Below are 25096 nucleotides of genomic sequence, written 5' to 3'. Positions count from 1 at the left end.
GTGAGAATCCTCATTGGTTTTAAGACTGGATGTTGCCTTTACTACATGTATGCACCACATTCTGCTGACAGCCCTGGGTTGCTACTGTAAATGCTGCTGTGACCTGTGTGTGTGTGTGTGTGTGTGTGTGTGTGTGTGTGTGTGTGTGTGTATCTTCAACAAGCTTTCTAGTTTAGGGGCTGTATAACCATCAATAGGAATACTAGATTTTTTGGCTTAGTTTCTCTCTTTTTCTTGGGGGTAGGTGGGTTTTGGTGTTTAATCTTCTGAAACAAGCTCTCGTATAGTCCTGTCTGGCCTTGAACTTATGGCCTTAAATTTCTAATCCCTCCTGCCTCTACCTCCTTAGTTCTTAGATTGCAAGCATGTGTCACTGTATCCAGTCTTATAATCCATTTTTAAACTAATATGGACACTGAGCCTTGGTGGAAGAGGCACACTGGTAATTCAAGTTTGTTCTCTACTACATAGTAAGTTCAAAACCATTGGTTTAGTTGCTTTGGTTTTTTTGAGACAGGGTATCTCTGTGTGACCCTGGCTGTCCTCGAACTCACTCTGTAGACCAGGCTGGCCTCAAACTCAGAGATCTGCCTGCTTCTGCCTCCCACGTGCTGGGATTAAAGGGCCACCCAGCCAGAGCTGCATAGGACCCTGTCTCAGAGAAACAAAATCTGAGTTTTACAAAGTTCAACATCCACCAGCTCTTAAAGGAACCCTTCCTTTTTATATGTGTGTTTCGCTTTTATTTTAGCTATTTTCTTTCCTAAGTATCTATTCCTTTTTAAAATTTGTCATATGTTGACAAATCAGAGCTGTGTTTATCTGTAAAGTACATTCCTGATGCACCATCGACTTCAGGCAGGGTCACATTAGACCACATGTCCTTCTCTGTGAGACTTAAGAGCTGTGAGCGGAATCACAGAAACTCATTTTTGCAAAGAGATGACCCTGAAAGCTAATCTTGCTTGTTCCATTGGGAATTAAGATGAAACATGAAACATCCTCCCCGGCCCCCTCCTCTGAGTTTGCACACATTTTGAGATGTGATCTTTACAGTAGGGCAGGGCTCTCATTTGTTTTTGTTATGTTCCCTCTTACTTAGATAGAACCATAGAGCCTTTCTCTGGGGCACAATGGGAGCTGCATGGAAGAAAATCAAAGCACAGCCAGCCATGAGTTTATGAACTGGAACACTCACGGCCCCCTCCCCTAGTTTAAGTTTGGTTTCTACACTGCAAGTCATTTTCAAAGCGGAGTGTGTTTGGGGCCTATTGTTGTTGTTGTTGTTTTTGTTGTTTTGGGGTGGTTTTTTTTCTAGTTGGTTCTTGAGAAAATTATTTCATTTTTCTCCAAAGATTCAGATTTGGACACATTCCAGTTAGAGGTGGGTATTGTGAGGTTTTTGTCATTGAAACTTAAGACATTTGCCACCAGATCCTCAAAATTCATATGCATAAATTTAAAATACATGTCTGCATGTACATGTGTTTACATCTATGTATATGAAGTAGGGGATTTTTTTAGAGTAGAGGTGTGATTAACTCAGTCATTCGTTTTTAAATGTCCTTAGGGCTTTACATACATTACTGTGCATATGGGGTTGAGTCTGTAGAATTTTAAAGCTTCTCTGTATGTCTTACCCACTTTGTAGCCATAAGGGAAGCAGGGGAGGGGACACACATAATAAGAAAGGTTACTAACCCCATCTCATCCATGTCCCTGCCCCTGCTCTGTCCCCTTCTGTCATCTCTCCCTTGGTCACCTGTGCCTGCATGGTCTTTGCCCTGTTTCTCCTTTGTCCTTTGTCGGTACTGGGCCCTGTGGGGTTGTCTGTAACAAGCTGTCTGTGCATGTCCCAGCTGGTTGACTTTCTTGTTGGCGAATCTTCCTGTCTCACTTCTGTATTGTTTTATTTGTGATTTCTCATCTATGCGCGAGCTGCCTTTGCAGAGGTCCGGTCTTCCATCCTGCCCGCCACCAGCCTTCTTGAGTGATTCATCCCCAATTCCCTGCAACAACATCCAGACCAGATCTTGCCCAACTCTGCCTCTTCTGAGTTCTCCTTTGACATACACACACCTCCCTAGCCCAGCAGGTGCATCATTCCTATGTGCTAAATGGCCACGAGAGTTCTGAGCCTCACACAAGAACCACCCTACCTTTCAAAGCATCCTCTTCATCGTCCTATTTTGGTCTGGCAAAGCCCTTCCCAGCTCCGTCTCACTGATGGAAGAAACAGCATTTGGATGAGGGGGGAAACACAGTGTGTGATTTTGTTTATGTACCTTGTGAAAAAATGGAACCTCATCAGGATGGAAATTTCTAGAAATACATTATTCCCACTAACGCTCCAAGGGAATCTCCAGTGGCAAGCTATGAAAGTCCACTACAGCTGGGCAGTGGTGGTGCACACCTTTAATCCCAGCACTTGGGAGGCAGAGGCAGGTGGATTTCTGAGTTTGAGGCCAGCCTGGTCTACAGAGTGAATTCCAGGACAGCCAGGGCTATACAGAGAAACCCTGTCTCAAAAAACAAACAAACAAACCAAAACCAAAAAAAAAAAAAAGTCCACTACAAGTTGAGGTGGCCACCATTTACTCCATCCCATTCTCGTAGGGCCTTTCTAGCTTAAATTTAGATGAGTTGAGAACATATTAGCTTTATTGTATGTAGGTGTTCATAGTGGACTTTAAAGATGCCAAATGTTATACAATACATCTCAAGAAAACAGTTCCCTTCAGATTCAGGGGAGACATCTCAGTGGGCATGAAATAGCTTTGCTGTGCAGTTAGGAAAGTCAAACACTAAAAAGTACACGGGCTCCTCAAATGTGAAAGTAAAATGGAGCCATGACTTGTGCTTGCTCCCGTCGCTCTTACAGCATGCATGCACACGCACACACATACACTCACACACACGCACACACACTCACACACACGCACACATATACGCACACATGCACACACACACACACAATTCCAAGTACGCACACGCGCACACGCACACACACAATTCCAAGTATGCACACGCACACATGCACACACACACACACACACACATAATCCCAAGTCAGGTTTGTGAGACACAAAGGAGAAGATATATCACAAAAATACATGCTCAGGCAGACATGATGGTACATACTTATAACCCCAGCGCTCGGGGCAGGAAGATCAAAAGTTCAAGAAAAGAAGGGAGGAGGAAAGTACTATTGGTGATCCATTTCCTAGAGCCCAGTGTTGTCTGTCACACACTGTGCTTGCCTTGGGAGGCTGAGGTTTCTCGGGGGTCCTCAAGTGAACCTGCTGCTCAGGGTGGGTGCTGGGGGTCCAGGTTTCTTGGTAGCTCACTGTGCTATTCTCCGGTGAAAAGTGTGGTTTGTGTCAGAGATACAGACCCCTGATGTTCTTAGTGACGATGACAGCTGTTCCCAGGGGACCAGGTGGTACATGTGCCATGCAGCCCTTGTACCTGTGTGGTCTGGTCAGTGCAGATGAACGTGGACGGTTTCCAGTTGTACATCTGTCTGAGTTACTGGAAAGGGTGCCTGTCAAACTACATGTCTGTCATTTAAAATTCAGGCTTCATTTAAAATATAAACTATGAGCTGGAGTAATTACCGTGCACCTGGAGATTTATATCTGACTTACAAGTTATTAATTGATCCTTCTCTGTGAATATTTTATGGGCATCAAAATCCATGATTTCAGTATCACAGAATAAAAATGGTTAACCTACGTGCTTTCAGCTCCGTGGCCTTGGAGACACAAAAGAACGCTATCTTTTATTCAGCATGTCAGGATGCATACCAATGACTTTATTTGGTACAGAGCTGACACAGCAATAGTGTGGCCTTGCTAAGATATGGTCGGAGGTGGGTAACAGGATGCTAGGTACTGTTTTTAATCAATCACTCAGAAGAGATTTTTTTTTTCTAAGCTGCTACCTTTAGTACCCAATCCCCAAGTGAGCGGAAACATTTATAAGCCATTGGTTCGGTTTTATTTTGTTGTTTTATTTCTTTCTCTGTTTCTTTCTGGTTTGTAGGGGGGTGGGGGGAGACAGGAGGGATATACATTCCCGTATGCATTTGAAGGTCACAGGAGAATATTCTAGTCCATCACTCTCTACCATTGAAAGAGGCTTTCTCCCGGAGCCTGGAGCTAGACCAGCAGCCGGAAGAGTCCATTGACCGATGCCTTTCACAGCACTGGGCCCCCACACGCATGCTTTTTACATGGATGCTACAGATTCAAACTCAGGTCCTCATCCCTGCTTAGCAAGAACTCTTGACCACTGAGACAGCTCTCCTGCCCCACAAAGCCTTTTTACGTGGTTGTCTCCAGCAGCTTCAGTTTTTAACCCTTAGTTCTATCTCACTTTATTTGGTGCTTTTAAAAAAATAATTAATTAAAACATTATTACATCTCTCCCACTCTTTGCTCCCTCTGACCCTGCTTATGCCCCACTTACTCTTTCTCTCTTAAATTAATGGCCTCTTTGTTCTTATAGTTTATCTCTCTCTCTCTCTCTCTCTCTCTCTCTCTCTCTCTCTCTCTCTCTCTGTGTGTGTGTGTGTGTGTGTGTGTGTGTGTGTGTGTGTACATAGAGGGATGCATAAATATATAAATTCTATCAGCTGAGTCCCTTTTTGCTTGTTTGTACATGGCTTTGTATTGGATACTGGACTAAAGGGCTCATCTCTGAGATAAGACAATTCTCATCTCAGCAGTCATTAGTCCCGAGATTCTTTCTATATGCAGGACCCCTCACCTCCCCTTCCACATTTCCAATTTCTATTAGTACTGTCATCGTTTAGGCAGCCATTTTGAAGCAATATGGTCTCACAGTGAATGTCTTGATCTTCTGACTCCTACAGTCTTTCTCCTCCCTCTTCTGTGATGTTTCCTGAGCCTTGGGTGCAGGAGTTGTGTCATATTTAGTTTTATCCACTGGGGCTGGGTCCCACAAGCCGTTAACCCCTGTGGTGGGACCAGCTGTAGTTTTCGGTAATGCTCTCTATTCGCTATAGGGAGAAGCTTCTCCTGAGGACGGGCGAGGGCTGCAGTCACCTGTGGATGTAAGGATACGTTTTAGAGTAGAGCTGCTGATGTGGTAAAGTGGATTCTCCTCTAAGATCCAAGATCTCACTAGGCCTGGAGAGTTGGTTAGGTTTCTAGTACCAGGCATGATTTCCCTCCTTTCATGCATAGCTATGTCAATCCAGGCTGATAGAAGCTACTCAAAGTCACTTACTATATTATTCTGAAAAGAAATGCCCGAAGAAGCTATAAAATCAAACTACTGAAAAACTTGTCTTTTTAGTGGAATAAAGCAGCCAATACATCCCCCAAAAAGTATTTACTTAAACCTTTATACATATTTTTGTGACACACACATAACACACACCTCAGGCTGGGCAGTGTAGAGCATACATTTAACCTAGCACCTGGGAAGCAGAGGCAGATCTCTATGAGTTCAATGCTAGCCTGGTCTACAAAGCAAACTCTAGGCCAGCCAGGGCTATGCAGTGGTGTTATGTTGGCAGTTACCAACAGCTGTCTAATTGTACTTAAAGGTCCACGGCTGTGTGGGCCCAGGCTTCTAACTTTCTCTTCCTGTACAATAATCATTCTTCCTTCTGCTTGGTAAGATCTTTCTTGTTCTTCCTTTAGAATACTATTCAAGTTGTTTTTGTTTTGTTTTGTTTTGTTTTGTTTTGTTTTGTTTTGTTTTGTTTTGTTTTTCCATACTGGGGAGCAACCCCAGAGCTTTGTGCATGCTAGGCAAGCGCCATCGAACTCCGACCTTCAAGTTTCCTTTAATGTCTGGCCAGCTTTTACAGATCTCCATGCAGTCTGCCCCCTCCTGACTGCTTCGTGTTTACTCAGAGCCTTGACTGTCAGGAGTGTCTCCCCTTCAAACTTGTTTACTGTGCCATGGTTTGCACCTCATCAGGAATTCTTGCATCCCCAAAACTTGCATATGACATCTTGACATTGCGAAAGTACTTGCCCTAGATGGTCATTTTCTTATTTAGCACAGGCTTGGGCAAGGCCTACTATGTGTGAGCCACTCTGCTAGATACTAGGCGTATCAGGGTAAAGGAATAAACAGATTCATCCCCTGTGTACACAATCAGGGGAATGTTGATAAACGAATAAACACTCATAACTTACTTTATCATTTTATTTGTTTTTATAAAAGCTATCATTTGCCTCAAAGCAGCTTAAGTGAATCTTAGTTCAGCCGAGGATCATTTAGACTGGGCTTGCCCTGCCAGAGTTTATACTTCTCTTCCCAACCAGGCAAGGAAATAATAGAAAGTTCCTTTGCTGAAGTCACAGAATCCATACATACGTCTACTACCCACGGGGAGGGTAGCGCGCATACGGGGCTGTTTTCACACTAACCCTAAGCAGTAAGTTAACTGAGATGTTTTCATTTATTTACTTGTTAAACACTGTAGGAGAAGTCTCTCAGAACCTTGGCCTGGGGCTTCCAGCTCAGTGTGTTGGAGTGCCTGCTGAGGGCCATGCAGCTGTGACAGTGAGAACCAGAGGGGAAGAGACTACCCCAATGCTCACCTCTTCCTGTTTTGCTTCCCATTATGGAGTCTATGGGAGTCCCATTTGGTATAGGTCACAAAGTCAGCCTGGCACGGGCTTGACATTCCCAGAGCACTTTCCAGTAAACACTAGCAAAGGAAGATATTAGCTCTCTGCAAAAGATATCCGCACTCATGGTACTCACAGAAGGTTGGAGTGGTGCTGGGACAGGTAACATCGGGAACTTAGCACGGATGGAAAGATGTATGAACTGCCTCTCGCTGCTTAAGGCTCAGGACTCCTGATGTTTGGCACCCTCCACCAGGGTATGGTTCTTGTGCTGGATGAGAGAATTCTTATCTTCTATCATCTCATGAAATTCATATTTATCTTGGAGTTGTGGTATGTGCTGTGTCTGTGTCACACATGTGGAGGACAGAGGACAGATGTCAGGAATCAGTTCTCACTTTGCTACCCTTTGGGTCCCATGGATCGAACTCCAGTGGGGCTTGTCGGCAATTACCTTTACCTGCTGGCTCTAGCCCCGTGATATGGTTGACCAGCAGAGAAGATGGTGGCAGCTTCAGCAGAGTGTCCTTCCATGGTGATGTGCTGTGCAGGAAGTAAGAGCCATGGTTCATGTACAAAGCCTTCTGTCACTGTAACCCCAGCACCTCCCCACCTGTTTCCTGTCTCTTCTGGAACTCCTACACACCCAGGAGCTTGTGCTTAGATGACAGGAAATGTATAGTCCTTTGTGCAGCAGAATATTGAGGGTAACTGTCCACCCCAGTGACTGGAGTAACCTTTAGGTAAACAGATGGTTGCTAATAATGTCAACTTGCCAGGATCTAGAAGCACCTAGTAGACAGGCCCCTGAACCTGTCTGTGAGGGGGTGTCTAGATTGGGTTAACTGGGGGTAAGACAACTCAGTCTAAATGTGAGAGATACCATTCCGTGTGCTGGCATCTCAGACTGAATAATAATGAGAAGTTGAGCTGGGTGCTGGCATCTGTGTATCAAGTATGATGATACACTCTGTCACTGTCCTTTCCTACACTGAGGGAATGTGTGCCCTCCAACTGCAAGCAGAAAGGAACCTTCCCTTACATTGCTTCTTTTCACATACTTAGTCACAATAATAAGAAATGTACCTGCTGGGCGGTGGTGGTGCACACCTTTGATCCCAGCACACAGGAGGCAGAGGCAGGTGGATCTCTGTGAGTTCAAGGCCAGCCTGGTCTACAGAGCGAGTTCCAGGACAGCCAGGGCTACACAGAGAAATCCTGTCTTGAAACAAACAAAACAGGGGACGAGGAGGAAGGGAGGGGGCAAGATATGGATGGATGGATAGATGGATGGATGGATGGGTGGGTGGGTGGGTGGATGGGTGGGTGGATGGATGGATGGGTGGGTGGGTGGATGGATGGATGGGTGGATGGGTGGATGGATGGGTGGATGGATGGGTGGATGGATGGATGGATGGGTGTATAGAGGATGGTTGAGGAAAAGTATCTGCTACAGTCCTTGACCTCAGAGACTTTGTAGCCCATCTTTATTCTTCAGCTACATGAGTTTTGAGATGTGTATTTTAGAAGTGTGTGTTGGGCTTCGTGGCATAGTCCTTTAATCTCAGCTACCCAGGAAGCTGAGACAGAGCTTGCAAGTTAAGAGCAAGCAAGGCCAGCCTAGGCTAGATGTAAGTTCAAGGCCAACTGGAGCAGTTTATTGAAACCTTGTCTGGAAAAAAAAAAAAATAGAAAAGAAAAAAATTGGGCTACGGGCCCACTGGTAAAGCGTCTGTGTCGTGGGAGCAAAGCCCTCTGCTCAGCTCCCAGTACTGCAGACAGCACTAAGCAAGCCTGGCTCTATCTACATGTGTGAGGTAGCTCTTTCTATAACAGCCCCACACCCTTCGTTCTTGCACTGAGCACTCCCAGAGTCTCTGCCTACCGGGCAGCTGGGCTAACATCGGCTCTCCCTTAGACACTGGGATAGAAATTACTTCCTTAACCTCTAGCTGTTGGTCCACATTCTTCCCTGCTAGAAAGTAGTGAGTAATTAGTAATTAGTCGTCCCTTTTCAGCGATGAACACTCACATGGGATTTCTCCTATTGTATGGTTTGTAAAACCCAGCGCACTTTAGGATTAGATTTACATACACCCACCTACTTTAGTCTGTCATTACCTCTGAATCCATCGGCACTTTCCAAAGCAGCATGAGCCGAGCCAGCAGCCCCTCCATCAGGGAAGAACACTGCAGGTGCTCTCGATGTCAAAGAAGAGAACGCTGATGCATGTTAATGCTGTCCCTAACACAGTAGTTCTCAGCCTTCCTAACACAGTGACCCTTTAATACACGTCCTCGTGTTGTGGTGACCGTCAACCATGACATTATTCCATGACTATTTCATAGCTGTTATTTTCCTGCTGTTATAAGTCATAATGTAAATATTTGATGCGTGACCCCCCCCCCCGCAAAGGGGTCATGACCCACAAGTTGAAAACTGCTTCCCTAAAGGATTTTTTGGGAGTGGTGGCCTTAGACATAGACTTGAGAGCTTCAGAGAGCTTGATGTTTGAAGAGAACGGGAAAGAGACTTCATGAGCAATTCCCGGAAGCAAAGACATAGGGTGCAGATGCTGAAATACCTTGAGCAGGGTTGTCTCTTAGCAGACCATGTAGTGCTGTAGTGTGGGGATTTTTCTCCCAGGGGTGTGTATTGGGAAGGTTGGACTTGCAGTAGAGACTGTTCAGAGTGAAGAGAAGCTACCTCAGTGATGAGCCAGTAGGTGCCCTCCCCAACCCTCCAACTGAAACAAGAAAATGTAACTTCCTGCCTCTTCACCTGCACTTGGCATTTGACAAGTAGGAATTAGGGTTTGTATTTTTGTTGGTGGTGGTGTGGTTTGTTTCTTAGATGACGGTGGGAAGAAGATGGCTTACACACGCACGCAGGTGCACTCACCCAGGCATGCTCACCTGGAGGCCAGAAGTTGACCTCGGGTGTATTCCCTGTCACCTTCCAGCACCAACGTGTCTTCACACAAGCCACAGGGTGGAAGTCAGAAAACAGCTTGCATAAATGGTTCTCTCCTTTCACCATGTGGGTCCTAAGGATCAGAGCCGGGTCATCGTGCTTGGCAGCAAGCTCCTTTACCCACTGAGCCGTTTTGCCAGCCCCCCCACCCCCCACCTTGTTTCCTCAAAGAGTCTTTTGCTAAACCACAGTTCGCTCTTTATCTGAGCTGGGAGATGAAGTGACCCTGTCTCCACCTCCCCAGTGCTACAGGTATTGGTGCACCAGAGCCATAATTATGTGAGAGCCGGATCCAAACTCAGGTCCTCATGCTTGTCCAGCAAGCACTTTACCCACAGAGTACTCCCTGGCCTGTGAGCTAATTTTTTTTTTTTTTTTTTTTTTGGTTTTTCAAGACAGGGTTTCTCTGTGTAGCCCGGGCTGTCCTGGAACTCACTCTGTAGACCAGGCTGGCCTCGAACTCAGAAATCCGCCTGCCTCTGCCTCCCAAGTGCTGGGATTAAAGGCGTGCGCCACCACCGCCCGGCGAGCTAATTTTTTAAAATCATTTTAATAGCTATTTTCTTGATTACTAGTGAGACTATTTTTATGTAATTATTAGTTTTTGCCCATTCTTGAATGTCTTTTTATAAGCATTCAAATGTATTTTGGTACCAATCGTCTGGCTTTTAAACTATTCAAATCTTTATCTTCTTTCAGTGTGCCCTTATCCCTTTACTTTCTAAGTTTTATATTTTTAAATTCAGAAGCTTCTACATATGATGATACACACTTATGATCCCAGTGCTCAGGAGTCTAAGTCACCCTGTCTCAGGAAAAAAAAATAGTTTTGATTTTATTTATTTTATGTGTATGCTTCTTTTGTCTGTATGGGTGTCTGTGCACCGTATGCATGCTCTGTGCTTTCAGAGGCCAGAAGATGTCTGATCCTCTGGGACTAGAGTTACAGACAGTCGTGAGCTGCCATGTGGGTGCTGGGGATTGAAGCCAGGTCCTGTGAAAGAGCAGTCAGTGCTCTTAACCACTGATTGAACGACCTTTCCAGCCCCTGGGGGGAAAATTAAGGATCTATAGATAATTTCTTTTATGACTTATTCTGGCATGTGTGTGTGCGCGCACTGGTGTGGGGGGTGTAAGTGTAAGTGGATTGACAGGGTTTCATGTAGCCTAGGCTATCCTTGGCCTATGTAGTCAAGGCTGGCCTTTGTGAACCTCCCAAGTGCTGAGAATGCAGGCATGCATGACCTATGTCTTTCTGTGGTGGCCATCTTTAAGAAATCCTTACCTCCATTAGGAAGACAGAATCCTGTGATATTAGAGTTTTTGTTCTCAAATCTCTTCTATATTTGGGTTTTTTTTTTTTTTTTCCCCAGTGAGACAGCCTGGTATGAATCTAGTTTTATTTCTTTCTAGTCAAAAAAGTCTGCTGGGTGACCAACCCTTCTCCCTTGTACCCATTCTGTTATATGCTCCCTCATATCTGTGGAGATGCCTTTCCCAGTCCATTCTTCTCTTCCATGTGTTAATTCATCTCTTCCTGTGCTGATATCATGAGGAATTGGCTAATACAGTTTTGAGGTATTATTGAGACTTGATTTACACCGTGACTCTCTTCCCTATGTTTTATAACCAGTTGGCCACATTCCAGAATCCCAGGTGCTCTTGAGATTTTTTTCCCCCCATTGGAATTACATTAAACTACTAAAGTAAGTTATGAAGAACTGGTGTGTGTATAACACAGAGTCTTCATTCACCTGCACAGCATTGGTCTCTGTTGCTTATGGTCCTTTCTGTATCCTCCAACAAAAGCTTAGAAATACATCCACCTGCTGTGCATGGTGGCTTGTGACTTTCAAACCAGCACTCAGGAAGCAGAGGCCGGCAGAGCTCTGTGGGTTTGAGGCCAGCCTGGTCTACATAGCGAGTTACCAATCCAGCAAGGGCTACATAGTAAGAACCCGTCTGGAGGTGGGTGGTGGTGACAGCCGTGTGGGGAAGCGGGGGGCGGAATCTACATTTTCATTTCTGCTTTATTTGTTAAATGTCCAATATTTAAGTTCCAGGCCACAGAATGACTTGACGGTAACACAATCTGCTGTACTAAAAAGTGTGATTCTAAGCAGTTTGTGGCTTCATCAGGGTCGGGAAGGTAGCAAGCACTAGGTTTTCATTACGTCTGTATTGCACAACTCTCTTGCCAGGAGAGTACACCATATGCCCTTGCTGTGCACAGCCCGTGGGATCATCTGCACACTGGGTGATGCTGTCCTTCCAGCAGGCTCAAACCTAGGTTTGTGGTCCAGTATTTTCCAGATAGCATCACACACACTGATTTACTAGGCTCCTTCATTTGGCTTTTATTTGGTTGGGGGTGATTCATTGGTTGTTCTGTTTGGAAGGAGTTAGGGGTTTGTTTTTGTGGGGTTTTGTTGCAGTTATTAAGGGTTTTAGTTCTGTGAGAGAGCCTCCCTATGTTGCCCAGGTTGGCTTAAAACTTACAGAGCTGCCTCAGCCTTCCAGGTGCTGGGGTTTGGGTAGGGCCCACTACAGCTACCATTATTTGCTGATCTCGCCTTCTCGGAGCTTCTCCCACACTGGCTGATTCCTCAGAGCTAGCTAATGTGACCGCAGAGTCAATGTCTGGTTCTCCGATGAAACACCCAAACGTATCAGCGTCAATGTCTGTGAAACCCGGCTGTTTTTAGGAATGTTTTTGCATCGCATAAATCATTATTTTAACGTTGAAATGGATAAAAATGGTGAACTAGGTTGACAGCCTTCTGTTGGCTAAATATCAAGGCTTCCTTTCTGCCAGCTGACTTCTCATGTGAACATGTCAGGGCCTGGATGTCAGAGGGAGAACAGATAGCTGGTTTTGAATGCTATGCTGGTGGGGGAATTTTCAGTCAAAGATGTCAAACCTCACCAAGCTTTCCCTCACTTCTCCCAGCACGTTAGGGCCAATGATTCTGTTATCTGTGTTTCTCCAGCTTCCCATCGTGGAGAAGATAAGAGTCATCGCCCAAACCGTCTATGGAGCCAGGGATATTGAGCTGTCTCCTGAGGCGCAGTCCAAAATCGATCGATATACACAACAGGTAAACAAGATCCCTGTACTTTGAGGTGGGGTATCTGCCTTGTAGTCTCAAAATGCACACCTTAGGACAGGTAAGTTCTGCCTCATAGTTAAGCTCTACTCAATTACCTGAGGATTAACAGAGATTAAAGTAGTAGCATTGCTAGAGTTGGCTAATTTACTCTCTGACTCTGGCGTCCTTCATCTCTGAGATCGAGAATGTGGCTCTGGTTTGCAGTGCTGGGGATGGAACCCAGGGCCTGGCTCCTGTACTAAGTCAGCACTTTCCCAGGGGGCTCTGTCCTTATCCAGTGTATGTGGTATGGGTGTCATCTATATTCACACGCACCCCCATGCACTCAGTCAGAAGCACTTGGAAGTGTGTGTTTGGTAGGCGGAGGGGAGTCAGCCTTTGATTCTTTACTGCACTTTCGGCTCTACTGTCTTAAAAATCCTTGCATGCTGTCAGTGAGGTGAACACAGTGGGAGTGTTTAGTCAGGTTTGTATGCAAGTGGTTCATTTCCTTGTTCTCAGGGATTGAAGGCTCCACTGTCTTCTACCTCTAGACAGGGACAAGGGCTAGTGAGCTGTGGGATGGGCTGTGACCCAGACACCGATCTGAACACATATCCCAAAGGTCTGTGTGCCTCAGATGCTTCCACCTGCTTTAGCCTTGTTACATAGACGTCAGCATCTCAGCCTGCTGTCAGGATCACTACATTACAAATAATGCTGTTGGCGTTCCCCACTCAAACTCCTTTATCTTATTTAGAATATGTGTGATATTTTGTTAAAAACTATCCTATCAGTGCCAAGTTGAATGTTCTCTGGGGTCTGATAAAAATCATTTTTCCAGCCAGACCTTTAATCCCAGTGCTCAGGAGGCAGAGGCAAGCATATTTCTGTGAGTTCGAGGCCAGCCAGGGCTATGCAGAGAAACCCCACCTTAAAAAACCAAATGTATACTTACTTACCTGACAGGGGCGATACCACAGTCATGAAGTCGATTTTCTCAGGCCGAGGTTTACCCATTGCACTCCAGATTTTCTGACCCTGTGATGTCCCCAAATGTGAGAAACTCAACTGCATAATTTGTGGTAGTGGGGGACTCCACTCACCCTCTCCCCTGGAGAAAAGAACTTTTTTTTTCTTGAGGTTTGAACATGTATTCTTTTGGCGTGGCTTGTTATTTTCTATTTTTTGTTGTTCTGGAGATGGAACTAAGAGCCTCTCTCACATACTCAGCCAGTGCTCAACACTGAGCTACATCCTGGCCCCAGCTTTTCTTTCTTTCTTCCTTTGTTTATGAGAGAGAGTGTGTGTTTTGCATACATGTAAGCATATGGGTGTACACAAGTGTGTATAGATATGCAGGAAGCATGTCATATGCTTTCTGCTATTATGGCCTACCTGACTACCTTGACATAGGGTCTCTCACTGAACTAAACATTAACCGTTTTGGCTGGGCTACTTAGCCAGCATGCACTTGGGATCCTCCTGTCTCTGCTCACTCCATTCCCATCATGCTGGAGTTACAGGCATGCACAGCCACATATATTTATAACATATTTATGTATAATATATTATGTATAATGTGTATAATGTTTATTTAATATTTTATATGGCATATCATATAATTATTATATATTTATATCATATATACTATATGGAATAGAGTATATATAATTTTATATACTATACATTATATAGGATGTATAAATTTTATGTTATGTATTTTATATTATATAGTATATATAATATAATTTATATTCTTTAATGCTATAATTTATTCTAATAGTTCTTTTTCTGTTATAAAATATGATTCATGGTAGCATATGTTAATTTATAATTTATTATGGATGTAAATGGGATGATACATTTTTGAATTTTTATCTAAATTTTCAAAAGCTATGCATATAATTTTATAGGAATTATCTCAATACTTACTATTTTACAAAATCAGAAATTCTAGGTAGCAGTTGAGATGTTTCTTCCTTGACCAAATCCTCATTCGAATCTAAAAGTAGGCGTTTCAAGAATACAGTACCCGCCCCCCACAACTGATAATGCTCTAAAATGTTCTAAATAGTTGTAGGTTGAATCATAAGCAATTACATTCTGTCATCTGTCTGTCTACCACGGGAATATTCCTTAAGTGTTAGTGTCAAGTATGTGGTTGCAATTAATTAGTAAGGTCTCTGAAGGAACACTATGTGCTGTGTAATTACAGCATCCTTCCCAGACACTGTCCTTTTTGTAAGATGCTGCACGTGACTTCCTCCCCTTTCACCTTAGGAATTCTGGGTCAGGGACAGACTTTGGTCCTTAAAAATAAAAGAGGCTGAAAAAGTGACCTCATCTTAGTTCCTATAATGTAATCGCAGATCAAATAGCCATGATTCATAAACCAGCACAAAGGGCCCTTTGCTTCCCAGCAGGCTCCAAGAAGGCCAGAACAATGGCACTAAGAACCTCATTAGGCGCCTTGTTCTGGGTTACCTTTCTCCTTCCTGGATATTAATAGCCTTGGAAAGTGCTTTCTACAGTGTTTCCAGTGCTGTGTCTAAAAATAGCCTTGCTTACACACACACACACACACACACCATGCAAGTGCCTCCTCTCCAGGAGAACCTCCAGAGTAAACAGAAGACCTCATACCCTGCTAAATAATGGCCATATAAGCACCTGCTGGCATCTACACCCGTACACAATTGCTGCAGAGCTGGTGTAAACAAAGATACGGTACAAGAAACCAGCACTTATGGCAGTGAATGTAATTCCTTTTCATTCTTACAGGGTTTTGGAAATTTGCCCATTTGCATGGCGAAGACCCACCTCTCTCTCTCTCATGAACCTGACAAAAAGGGGGTGCCAAGGGATTTCATTCTGCCCATCAGTGATGTCCGGGCCAGCATCGGGGCTGGGTTCATTTACCCTTTGGTGGGAACGGTGAGTACCAGGCCTCAAAGCCTTTCCTAGTTTGTGTTGCTGTCTTGTCTTTATCGTGCTCTGCCAACTTTATAAATTGCACAGCAGGGAGGAATTTACAATACTTGCTGTTTTTCTAAGCACTCTTCCACCAATAACTGAGTGAAAACACACCTTGGCCATCTTGGGCCAGGCTCTTCTATTTTCAGATTGTGTGTTCAGGAACCATGGAGGCATAAAGTGAGTTTCCTTCTGGGACAGAAAAGAGAGTGAGTGGCCTTATGATCAGTCTGCTGACTCAGTAGCAGTGTGGCCCAGTGACCAACTTCATAAACCGTCTCATGTGGACATAACTCAGACTTACTGTTTTGTGCTTCTGCTGGCTGCTCACACTAGCCAGGACCCTAACAGCTACCCCAGGAGCTGAGGGGGAATCAGTGTCCCACCTGCTAGTTCCTTTCTCAACACATCTTGTGTGTCCCTTTGGGATGACATTACACATACATATTCTTCCCAACATGTTATTAAAAAGTATGAAATAATATAAGATTGTCAAACGGGGACATTTCACATTCAAACATAAAAGAGGAAAGCATTCTGGTTTAGTGGTTTGGGGTAGTCACACTATTATTAAGTAAAGAACATAAGAAAAGCCAGTGGTATACACCTTTAATCCCAGTATTGAGGAGGCAGAGGCAGAGGCAGATAGATCACTGTGAGTCCAGGGCCAGTCAGTCTAATCTACATACTGACTTCCTGCTCTATGTAGTGAAACCTTGTCTTGTGTGTGTGTGTGTGTGAGAGAGAGAGAGAGAGAGAGAGAGAGAGAGAGAGAGAGAGAGAGAGAGAGAGAGAGACCTTGTGACCATGAGCATAAGGAAGAGGCAGATCGACAGGCAGAGTCTAGTGTCAGCTCATTTGAAGGGTTGCCAGGACATAGGAAATCAGTCTCTTAGAAACATAGATGGTCCTGTGGTAAATCTCCCACCCACCGTCTCCGTGGCCAGGCTAATGCCAAAGCTGCCCTGGAAAATCAGCATGGACTATTTACTCCCAGCCTGTTCCTGGGCCTGGCTCTTTGACTTATGACCCATAATAAATGAATGCATGGAATATCCCTGGAGCAGCAGCTCACAGGGTTTCCTGGAGTGAGGCATCTGTGACATTATCTCAACTCAGAAGTTCCTCCTGTGGCTGCTCTCAGGGACAGACGGAGTGTCCCTTGCCTGTCCATGCTATGGTGCAATCCTGAAACAATCAAGCCTAAGGAGTCAGGAAGGAAGTGAGGCCTGAGTAAAAGGGGTCCAGGAAGGCAGGACACTGTCACTTGGAGGCAGTGACAGGCCTGCTCTCTGTGAGAGTGCAGGAAGCCATATGCAAGCTGGGTAAATTCCCCCAAGGAAGCTAGGATCTCCTAATAAGGGTGGAATTTACTTTCTTTGACCACACTCTGGGCCCTACCACAGGCTGCCTGAATGCTTCGGACATTCATCACGCCTTTGAGAGGCTTTGTGGTAACTTCCTGGTGGGATGACTAAGGAGAAGGAATTGGAAGGGGGGGGGAGTTACTCAGAGGGAACTGACCCCTGCAGGTAGAAAAAATTCCAGTAGCATGAATCAATGTTATGCTTTGTCATTCCACACTCAATTGCTTTCAGGCATCTGAGATACAAAGCCATTTATCTCCCACCCACCCACCCCATTCCCCCATCCACCCCGCTCCATCCCCCAACACTCCCCCCCACTCCCAGACCTCACAATCAGAACCGTTCTCCATTCTTCAATAGAATTCATTCGTTCATTTATTTACTTATTCAGCAAGTCATTAGGTATTTCCAGCATGCATGAGGAAGAAACAGATCCCATACCTCCCTTGTGGGCCTCTGGTAGATAGACTCTGGTAAATAAATATCCAGCATGAACAGAACACCGTGAGCTTTAGAACACAGGGGCAGGTCCCCTCTTGGGATGTCCTGAAGGGGGCAGTGAGTCCTTCTGTACCTTTGCTACGGCATAAGGCTTGAAAACAAAGAATTCCAACATAAGCCAGTCCAGTCCACCCGTGAGTAACAACTGTGTTCAGCTTGACTGGTATTGGGAGATGCAGCTCAACACTTACCTGAACTTCTGTTCTTCTCCTAGCTGTCCCATGTATTTTTCTGGCTGAACTGTCACATCCTATTCTGTTTGGTAATTGCTTTAATTGGTGCTTGCTTATTCACTCAGTTTCCAATGGTCAGTGTATCACCAGTGTGGAAGCTGCATTGGCCCATTTCATCTCCCCAGGCTTCTCTATACAAACTCCTCGGCTCACAGGTCAGAAGACTTTGCCATGGGGCTTTCTGTATGTGTTAGGGTAGCCAAGTATTTTTTTTCTACTGTAACTTTCTTTGTACCTATGTAAGAATGCATTCCTGGGCTGGCAAGATAGCTCAGTGGATAAAGACGCTTGCTGCCAAGCCCAACAACATGACTTTAATCCCAGGGACCTGTATGGTAGAAGGAGAGACCCTTCTCCTGGAAGTTGTCCTCAGAATGCCATACTTGCATGCACACACCCATACACAACATTAATTATTTTAAAAGAATTTAAGGAACACATTCCTATGTATCCCTGCGTCTTTGGAATGCATTACATATACATATTCTTCCCAACATTATTATTGAAAGGCACAAAATAATATAAGATTGTCAACCCGTACAACACATCCCTCGCTGCCTCTTTTCCTAAGAAGTAATTTGCTACCTGCACATTTTTTGTGGTGGGGGTAGAAGGAGCAGATACTTTCTGATAATTTTCCCAACCTCAAATTTACTCTATTCCTTGGAGCTGGCAGTTTATAATAACCAATAAACCCAAGAGCCTGTACAACTTTTCAGAAAATAATCTCATGCTAAAGGAAATATATATACATATCAATCAGGTGGTCTCTGTTCTATCATGTTGGTTCAGCCTTTAATTACTTACATAATTTACAAAAGCCTGTTTAATTGCTTGGCATGAAATATTTACTCTATAAGCCACATATGTGATGTTGGAACATCACTTCCTTAGAGAAAGGACCAGAAAGACCACACCAAACCCTTAGCATAGAGCAGCATATATCACTTTTATAACATGAGAAATATGATAAATGGGGAAATGATAAACCACAAGCACTTAGAACAATATTTAACTTGGGCCAAGCACTTTCAGGAGACTCCAGCATGTGGGACCTGACCCCGTGTCTCCATCTTGCCTGTTTGGGCTGCTGGTGGTGTTCTGCAGGTGGCCTGCTGTGTTCAAGCAAGGGGACCAAGCTGGAGTGGCCCTAAGAGACCAGTTCTCTGAGGGTGGTGTGTCTAGATCTGTTTGGTGTTTTTGCAAAAGGGAGAAAACCAAGAGGTTTCTCTCTGTTAATTAGTCCTGGGCCCTTCTTACATTTGGTGTCAGGATAGAGATGGGGGCAAAAGGCTTCTTTTTTCTCACAGCGCTTTCTTAAGCAGTGACACATTTTCAAAACAGCATGGAGAGGTATCCAACCAAGCTTGAATTCTTAGCAGATGTCTATTTGAAGTTGGCTTTTTCTGTGACTGTTTTTCTTTTATATCACATTGAGGCTGCAAGCAAAGGGCTCTGAAGGAATTTACAGTATGAGTGGCTTTGTCAGTGACTGGTTGCTGGGTCTCCCAATACATCCCAGGCTAGCCCAGAGCTCACAGTTCTGCCCCAGCCTTCTAAGTGCTGCAGTTATATGAATTACTATGCCCAGGATGAATTCTTTTTTTTATTATTATTATAAGGGTTTATGACATGCAAGCTGTTTTTTGTTGTTGTTGTTGTTGTTGTGTGGGGCTTTTTGATAGTCTTAACTGGAATCTTGGGCTTTAACAACCTTACAGTTCATCCGGAAGAGATTAATCTTCTAGTGGTATTTATTGGGTCATCAGTACCATATAGGACATTTCTAAGGGCCACTGGGAGTCTTAACTCAAAAACTCATGAGGAAGGCACACTAACACCCAGGTGACACCCAGTCTGACATTGTGGCTGTCCATCTGATTCCTTCTGTCTTCTGGTCCATTCCCTGTGCACCCTGCCTAAGGAGAAGGTAAAAAAGAGGTCCTGTTTGCATGCACACACCTTTTTTAGTCTCTCTTTGTTGGGAGGAGGCAAGGCTGGACTTACACCAAAGTCTTAGGAATAAAAGACTAGAAGCTCAGCTTCAACTTGCTGTGGCTTTTGTCTCTGCTGTGGGTGGCCTGATCTGGCCGCACTGCTACCAGGTGCACCTGTGATGTCATTGCCTTAGCTGGCTCCCAGAAAGCAGGAAGCTGCCAGAGCCAGTGGGGGAATCAGTGATGTCATACCCAGCTGATGCTGGGTGGAGACTTACTGGACCTGGTGCAAAGGGTCAGGTTGGGGGAGTAAACACAGCAATCCTGGGCCTCACCCTCCAGAGGCATTACCGGTTTGTTCTTTCTCACGTTCCGCTGAACTCACTCTCTAAGTTCAACGTCTAAGTATGTACTGAGTGGAGAGCTGCCTGCTGGGCTGATTCAGGTCAGTGAGGAAGTTCTTTCAACTTGCTGGGGTGCATTCCCACCCTTCACCCCCCTCCACTTCAGGATGCATGGTTAGCCAAGCACTTTCTAAATTCCACTGCCTGAGAAGGTGAAGCCATTCAGACCACCGAAGGGACAGTGTGGCATTTCTCAGAGATTGTCTTTGATTTACACAGTGAGAAAAATCAAACACTTCCTAAGCTGTGCTCTAAGTGAGACGGACAAACCATAGTGATGAGGTGAACTCCACCAACCCAGGTTGTCCATCGGGAGCTCAGGGCAATGTACTCCCTGCAAAGTCACCTGCACCCATCTCCCCTGCCCTCCTGCCCCCTAGTTCAATGGAGAAACTCTCAGCCTGCTTCACAAAAGTCTCAAGCAAACACCTTCCCCTCTCCTGTGCCCCTTGCTCCTGGCATCTATACCCTGAGTTTGAAATGAGGCAGCTACTGCTCTGGGCTGATCCCTGTGACCTCTAGCCCCTGGCTGAGCCCTTGGCAGTTACCTCCTCTTCTCTACCCTGTGTGGTTTCACCTCCCTATCTCAACATCAGAATTTCCTGCTTTCCCTCAGACAGGCCCATGCCTCAGCTGCTTCCTCTTGACGTGGTATACTGACAGGGTGTTCTCTGCCTGGATGGCCTCGTGCCTCCTTCCAGGGAAATCCCACGTGTCTGGCTAGAAACAAAAGAGACCTTCCTGTCCTTTCAGCATGATATGTCCAAGAGAGAAGAAAGTGACTGGTGTCCTCTGTTTTCAAAAACTATTGACCAACAAGAAGAGAACGCACTGTGACTCGTTGGGCTGGTACCTTTCTGCTACAAAAGGTCGTCTAGGGCCCATCCCTTTATTTCAATCTTTTCCTCCCTAGCTGGAAGCCAAATTCTTCTTTGCATAAACCCATAGTTAATTTAAATGAAAGCAGTCCCCCTTGTTACCTGTGCATGATGGCACATTCCAGCACTTAGGAGCAGGAGTGAGGAGACTGAGTTCCAGGCCAACGTGGACTGTGGGGGAAATGGAGAAGGAGAGAGGGGAGATGAGTGACAGGCTTGTCTTTCTATGATTAGTGGAATCCAACCTTATACATGCTTGCCCAGTCCTCTCCCATTGAGCTGCAATACCAGACTGGAGTTAAACATTGTTCTTTTGCTTTCTGCATATGTAGCCGCTCTCTGCCCAGCCTGCAATCAGCTTTATCAACCTATTGTTTTCTCTAGTGAATGATATCGCTCTGATTCCGTTCTCTCCACCTTCACATACATACGGCCTCCTTGTTTTCATTCCCCAGGGTTTTGGGTTGGATTCCAGGCATAGGAATGTTAGTAAAAATACACCCTAGTTCATGCGAGTGCCTGAGAGACACCCATCAAGTCATCATGTGCTTCCGGGATTTGTCATAGTCTGTGTCTCTTTATCACACTTCCTTACCCACAGGCTTTGCCAAGAAGCCTATAATCAGAAGGGGGGGGAGGAGATCTATGCAAATGAAATTAAATTAAAGCCAAAATGCCAATGTGACAAAAAATAATAGGCCACCCTCAGAATCTGTCGAAAGGCTCAGTGGGAAGGGTGAATGAGAAAGAAAAGATAAACTCGCAAGAAAATATCCTCTGTGAAACTTGGATGGCAGCACGCAGAGAAATTTAGCTGATAGGATCTGGAATTTATGGCCATTTACAAGCTGAACTGAGTATGTGTCTGTTAAATTATCCAGCCACGAATACTAGGTTGAATGGGAAATTGGCTAGACTGCTCTTAGGAGAATTGGTATCATCTCCTTCTCCGAGGAACGCTGCAGACACAGAGCATTTGTGGGAAATCAAGAAACGGCTCTAAATGGGTTTAGAAAACTAATTTATGTCGGTTTAAATGATCAGGCTTATAGAAGACCCAGAATAAATTCATAACCCCTCCACTAGCCCCTTGTCAGAACTGACAGAGTAGTCACATTAATGCTCTACAGTTTGCTACAAAAGAAACGGAAGGCTGGGAGTTTAAGATGCTGACCCATTGGGGACATCGGTCTCCAGTCAAGACTGGGCACTTCCTCCCCTAGAATCAGTTGTGGGGAGTAGTATAGTACCCATGTCTGTTTGTACCTCCCAACATTCACCTTTCATTTTCCAGACATACCTGTTTCTTCACTAAATACAAAGTAGCTCCCAAGCCCTGCCCAGGACGAGAAAAAGTGGGCAGGCTTGGGGAAATGCCATGAAAATATATATACTTGACTTGTAATGTGTCATTTCTCTGGCAAACACACATCATTCATGCCTCCTGCTGCACCCAGATGAAGCCTGTTGCATGTGCTTCCATTGGGTAGCCTCTTAGTCTACCAGGTCACCGTACCCAGTGTCTCCTGCTAATCCAAGCCCCGCTCCCCCAAGTACATCTCTTGGTTTCAGCTCTGTGCATCTTGCTGCAGTGAGACACTCCATGTAGAATAGTGAGCTGACTGCTGGTTACTGTAAATAACTTCACAGCAGATGAGGGGGTCTTTAGGAGTCTACTGCCATGATGGACTCACCAGCACTGCAACCCTGGGCTCAAAACAATCTACAATAGTCTTTTTAAGGAGTTAGGAGTACAGACTTGGGGATTTACAAATCCTGTCCGTTCTGGTAGTCCTCACCCAACTAAGTATTGCCATAAACCAAGTCCAGATACACCAAGCTTACTGATGTGTTCAGATAGGGAGCTGCATATCAATTATCCCACTATCAAGAAACAAAGTGAAGTATGCTGTCATCCTGTTCCTCAAATAAACTCTGCGACCAGCTATAAGAATGTTCATGATGAGCTCAAAACCAGGGAACACCAAGTACAGCTCCATCCTGTAACTCCGTTTTGATGCTGTCTACCTATAGATCTTGTTAGATGCTATAGTTTGAGGCTCAGACACTTGTGATTGGACTACCCATCCTTTTGAATGACTGGCTAACTAAAAACCATGGTTCTTACTACCCTCTTCCTGGCCTCGCGTAATCTGCTCTAATGACTTAGAGCTAGGCGTCATGCACGACTGCTTTGTTCTAGTTGCTGTGAATGAGAAGAGATGACTCTAGAGTGTTTATAGTGGTCAATCCCCACCCTGCCTTTCCTGGAGATAGATGGATGGAACTGGAGGTCCCAGTCTTGCGCCCCTCCCTTCCAGTGATGGGGACCAACTCATGCAAATATTCTACAACCAAGCTCCACCCCAGCCTTACAGTCCTCTCTTTTCTAAGTGTTTCCCAAGCAGGCTCGTGTCTGCTCACATTCCAGAAAGCCTATCCCTGATAGAAAGATTGTAGGTAAAGAGATGGTTAGAAGAGATGGGAGCCTTCGACTTAAATCTGCCTTCTTGGGATGGAGTTTAGAGATATTTATGGCATTAAGAATCAGAGTGTAGAGGCATGAGAGATGGCTCAGTCGTTAAGAGCACTGGCTGCTCTTCCTGGGGACTTGGGTTCGATTCCCAGCACCCACATGGCAGCTCACAACTGTCTGTGAATCAAAGAACTGACATTATCATACAGACATGCAGGCAGGCAAAACACATAACATAAAGATAAATAAACTTTAAAAAGTTGGAGTGTGCTGAGACACGGAGAAAAGTGGTCGGAGGGAGGAAGTGAGTAACCCAACTCTGAATCGAACATTAGCATCTGCTCTTGAAGAAGTTTGCCCTCTGTCTTCAATAAGTTACCCATGGAGCACTTTTTCCAGGACCAGTAAAGGGGAGGCAATGCTTTAGCCAGTATGAGCTTGACAAGGCTTCCTGGAAATTATTTTAATTGAAAATCGGTGTTACTAAGGTGAGCGTGCATAGGGGCTGTTACCTATGGCATTGTTACCTGGGGCCCACTAAGGTTGTCCCGGAATTTAGAATGTAGAGAAGTGCTTTTGATTTTTGAGTTTTTACTAGGAAAAGAGGATGTCTCAGGCCTCTTACAAGAGAGGAAAAAAAAAATGTGAATTTTCCTATGGAGAATTGGTTCCATGGCGTTTGATTTTCCTTATAACCAGACCCTTCCTATGCCTCTCTGGGACCCCCCCCCCCCCCCCGCAATGTAGTTGCCTTGTTAACATGAAAGTAGGTGTTAATGGAAGGACCTTGCTATGAATATTATAACTAATAAAAAATATTCTTGTCACTCCGGAAATTCCGTGGGTTTTAGGAGCCCTCAGGACTACAACTGAGGAGAGCTACCAAATATGTGTAAGCTTTCATATTTCCGTGGGTGGAAGATTCCGAGGGTGGGGGTGGGGTTCTCTTGTTTGTTTATTGTTAGCATTGATACCAAACATGCATAGATATTTTCTCTTGTCCTTCCCTAAACAGCACAGAACAGCAATTGTCTAGACCTCTCTTACATCGCTTTAAGTATTGGAAGTAATTTAGGAATGGGTTAGGTATGGGGGAGGGTCCAATACCATGTCACAGAAGGAACTTAAGCATCTACGGATTTTGGTGTCCACAAGTAGGGATACCACGGTAGGTTCCAGGAACCAGTCTCCTGAAGATATCATGAGATGCCTATAGTTCATGCTGTACCACACCCACCAAAATGGAACCCTGCACATTATACCTTTCTGTCTGTAATTTGTGGCAATGCGTTGCATTAGTTATTTCAGACTTTTTACTGTCACCCTCTATTGTATGAGCATGTGTATGCCTTGTGTGTTGTGTTGCAGTGTCTATGTATGCGCGCACACACACACACACACACACACACACACACGTATAGTGTATACTTGTGAGTATGCGTAGACCTCACTGACTGGGAAGCTGTTTCTGGCAAGGTTGGCTGACCAGCACATTCTCAACCAACCCCCCTCCCCCCCACATCTTACACACACACACACACACACACACACACACAACCAATTCTGGAGACAGCAGCCATGTCTGGCTTTCACAGATGTGCCTCAGATTCTAACTCAGAGCTGCTAATTCACCACAGATCAGAAAGA

At 44.9% G+C, this 25096-nt stretch overlaps 1 protein-coding gene and 1 non-coding gene across 2 annotated transcripts in view; both read left to right on the top strand.

The window, feature by feature from the left end:
• The window catches only part of Mthfd1l (methylenetetrahydrofolate dehydrogenase (NADP+ dependent) 1 like), a 179726-nt gene that overhangs the window by 120460 nt on the left and 34170 nt on the right, over nt 1–25096 (top strand). The window contains exons 25-26 of the mRNA XM_076926782.1: nt 12579–12686; nt 15462–15614. Coding sequence (XP_076782897.1) covers nt 12579–12686; nt 15462–15614 — 261 coding nt within the window. The remainder of the gene's footprint in view (nt 1–12578; nt 12687–15461; nt 15615–25096) is intronic.
• On the top strand, nt 13632–13794 carry LOC143440215 (U1 spliceosomal RNA). Its single transcript, XR_013108053.1, has one exon. It is a non-coding gene; the product is annotated as a U1 spliceosomal RNA (small nuclear RNA).

The sequence above is a fragment of the Arvicanthis niloticus genome, chromosome 28, assembly GCF_011762505.2.
Source record: "Arvicanthis niloticus isolate mArvNil1 chromosome 28, mArvNil1.pat.X, whole genome shotgun sequence".
Lineage (NCBI taxonomy): Eukaryota > Metazoa > Chordata > Mammalia > Rodentia > Muridae > Arvicanthis > Arvicanthis niloticus.
Note: the sequence above shows the minus strand (reverse complement) of the source record. Positions and strands in the feature narration are given on the sequence as shown.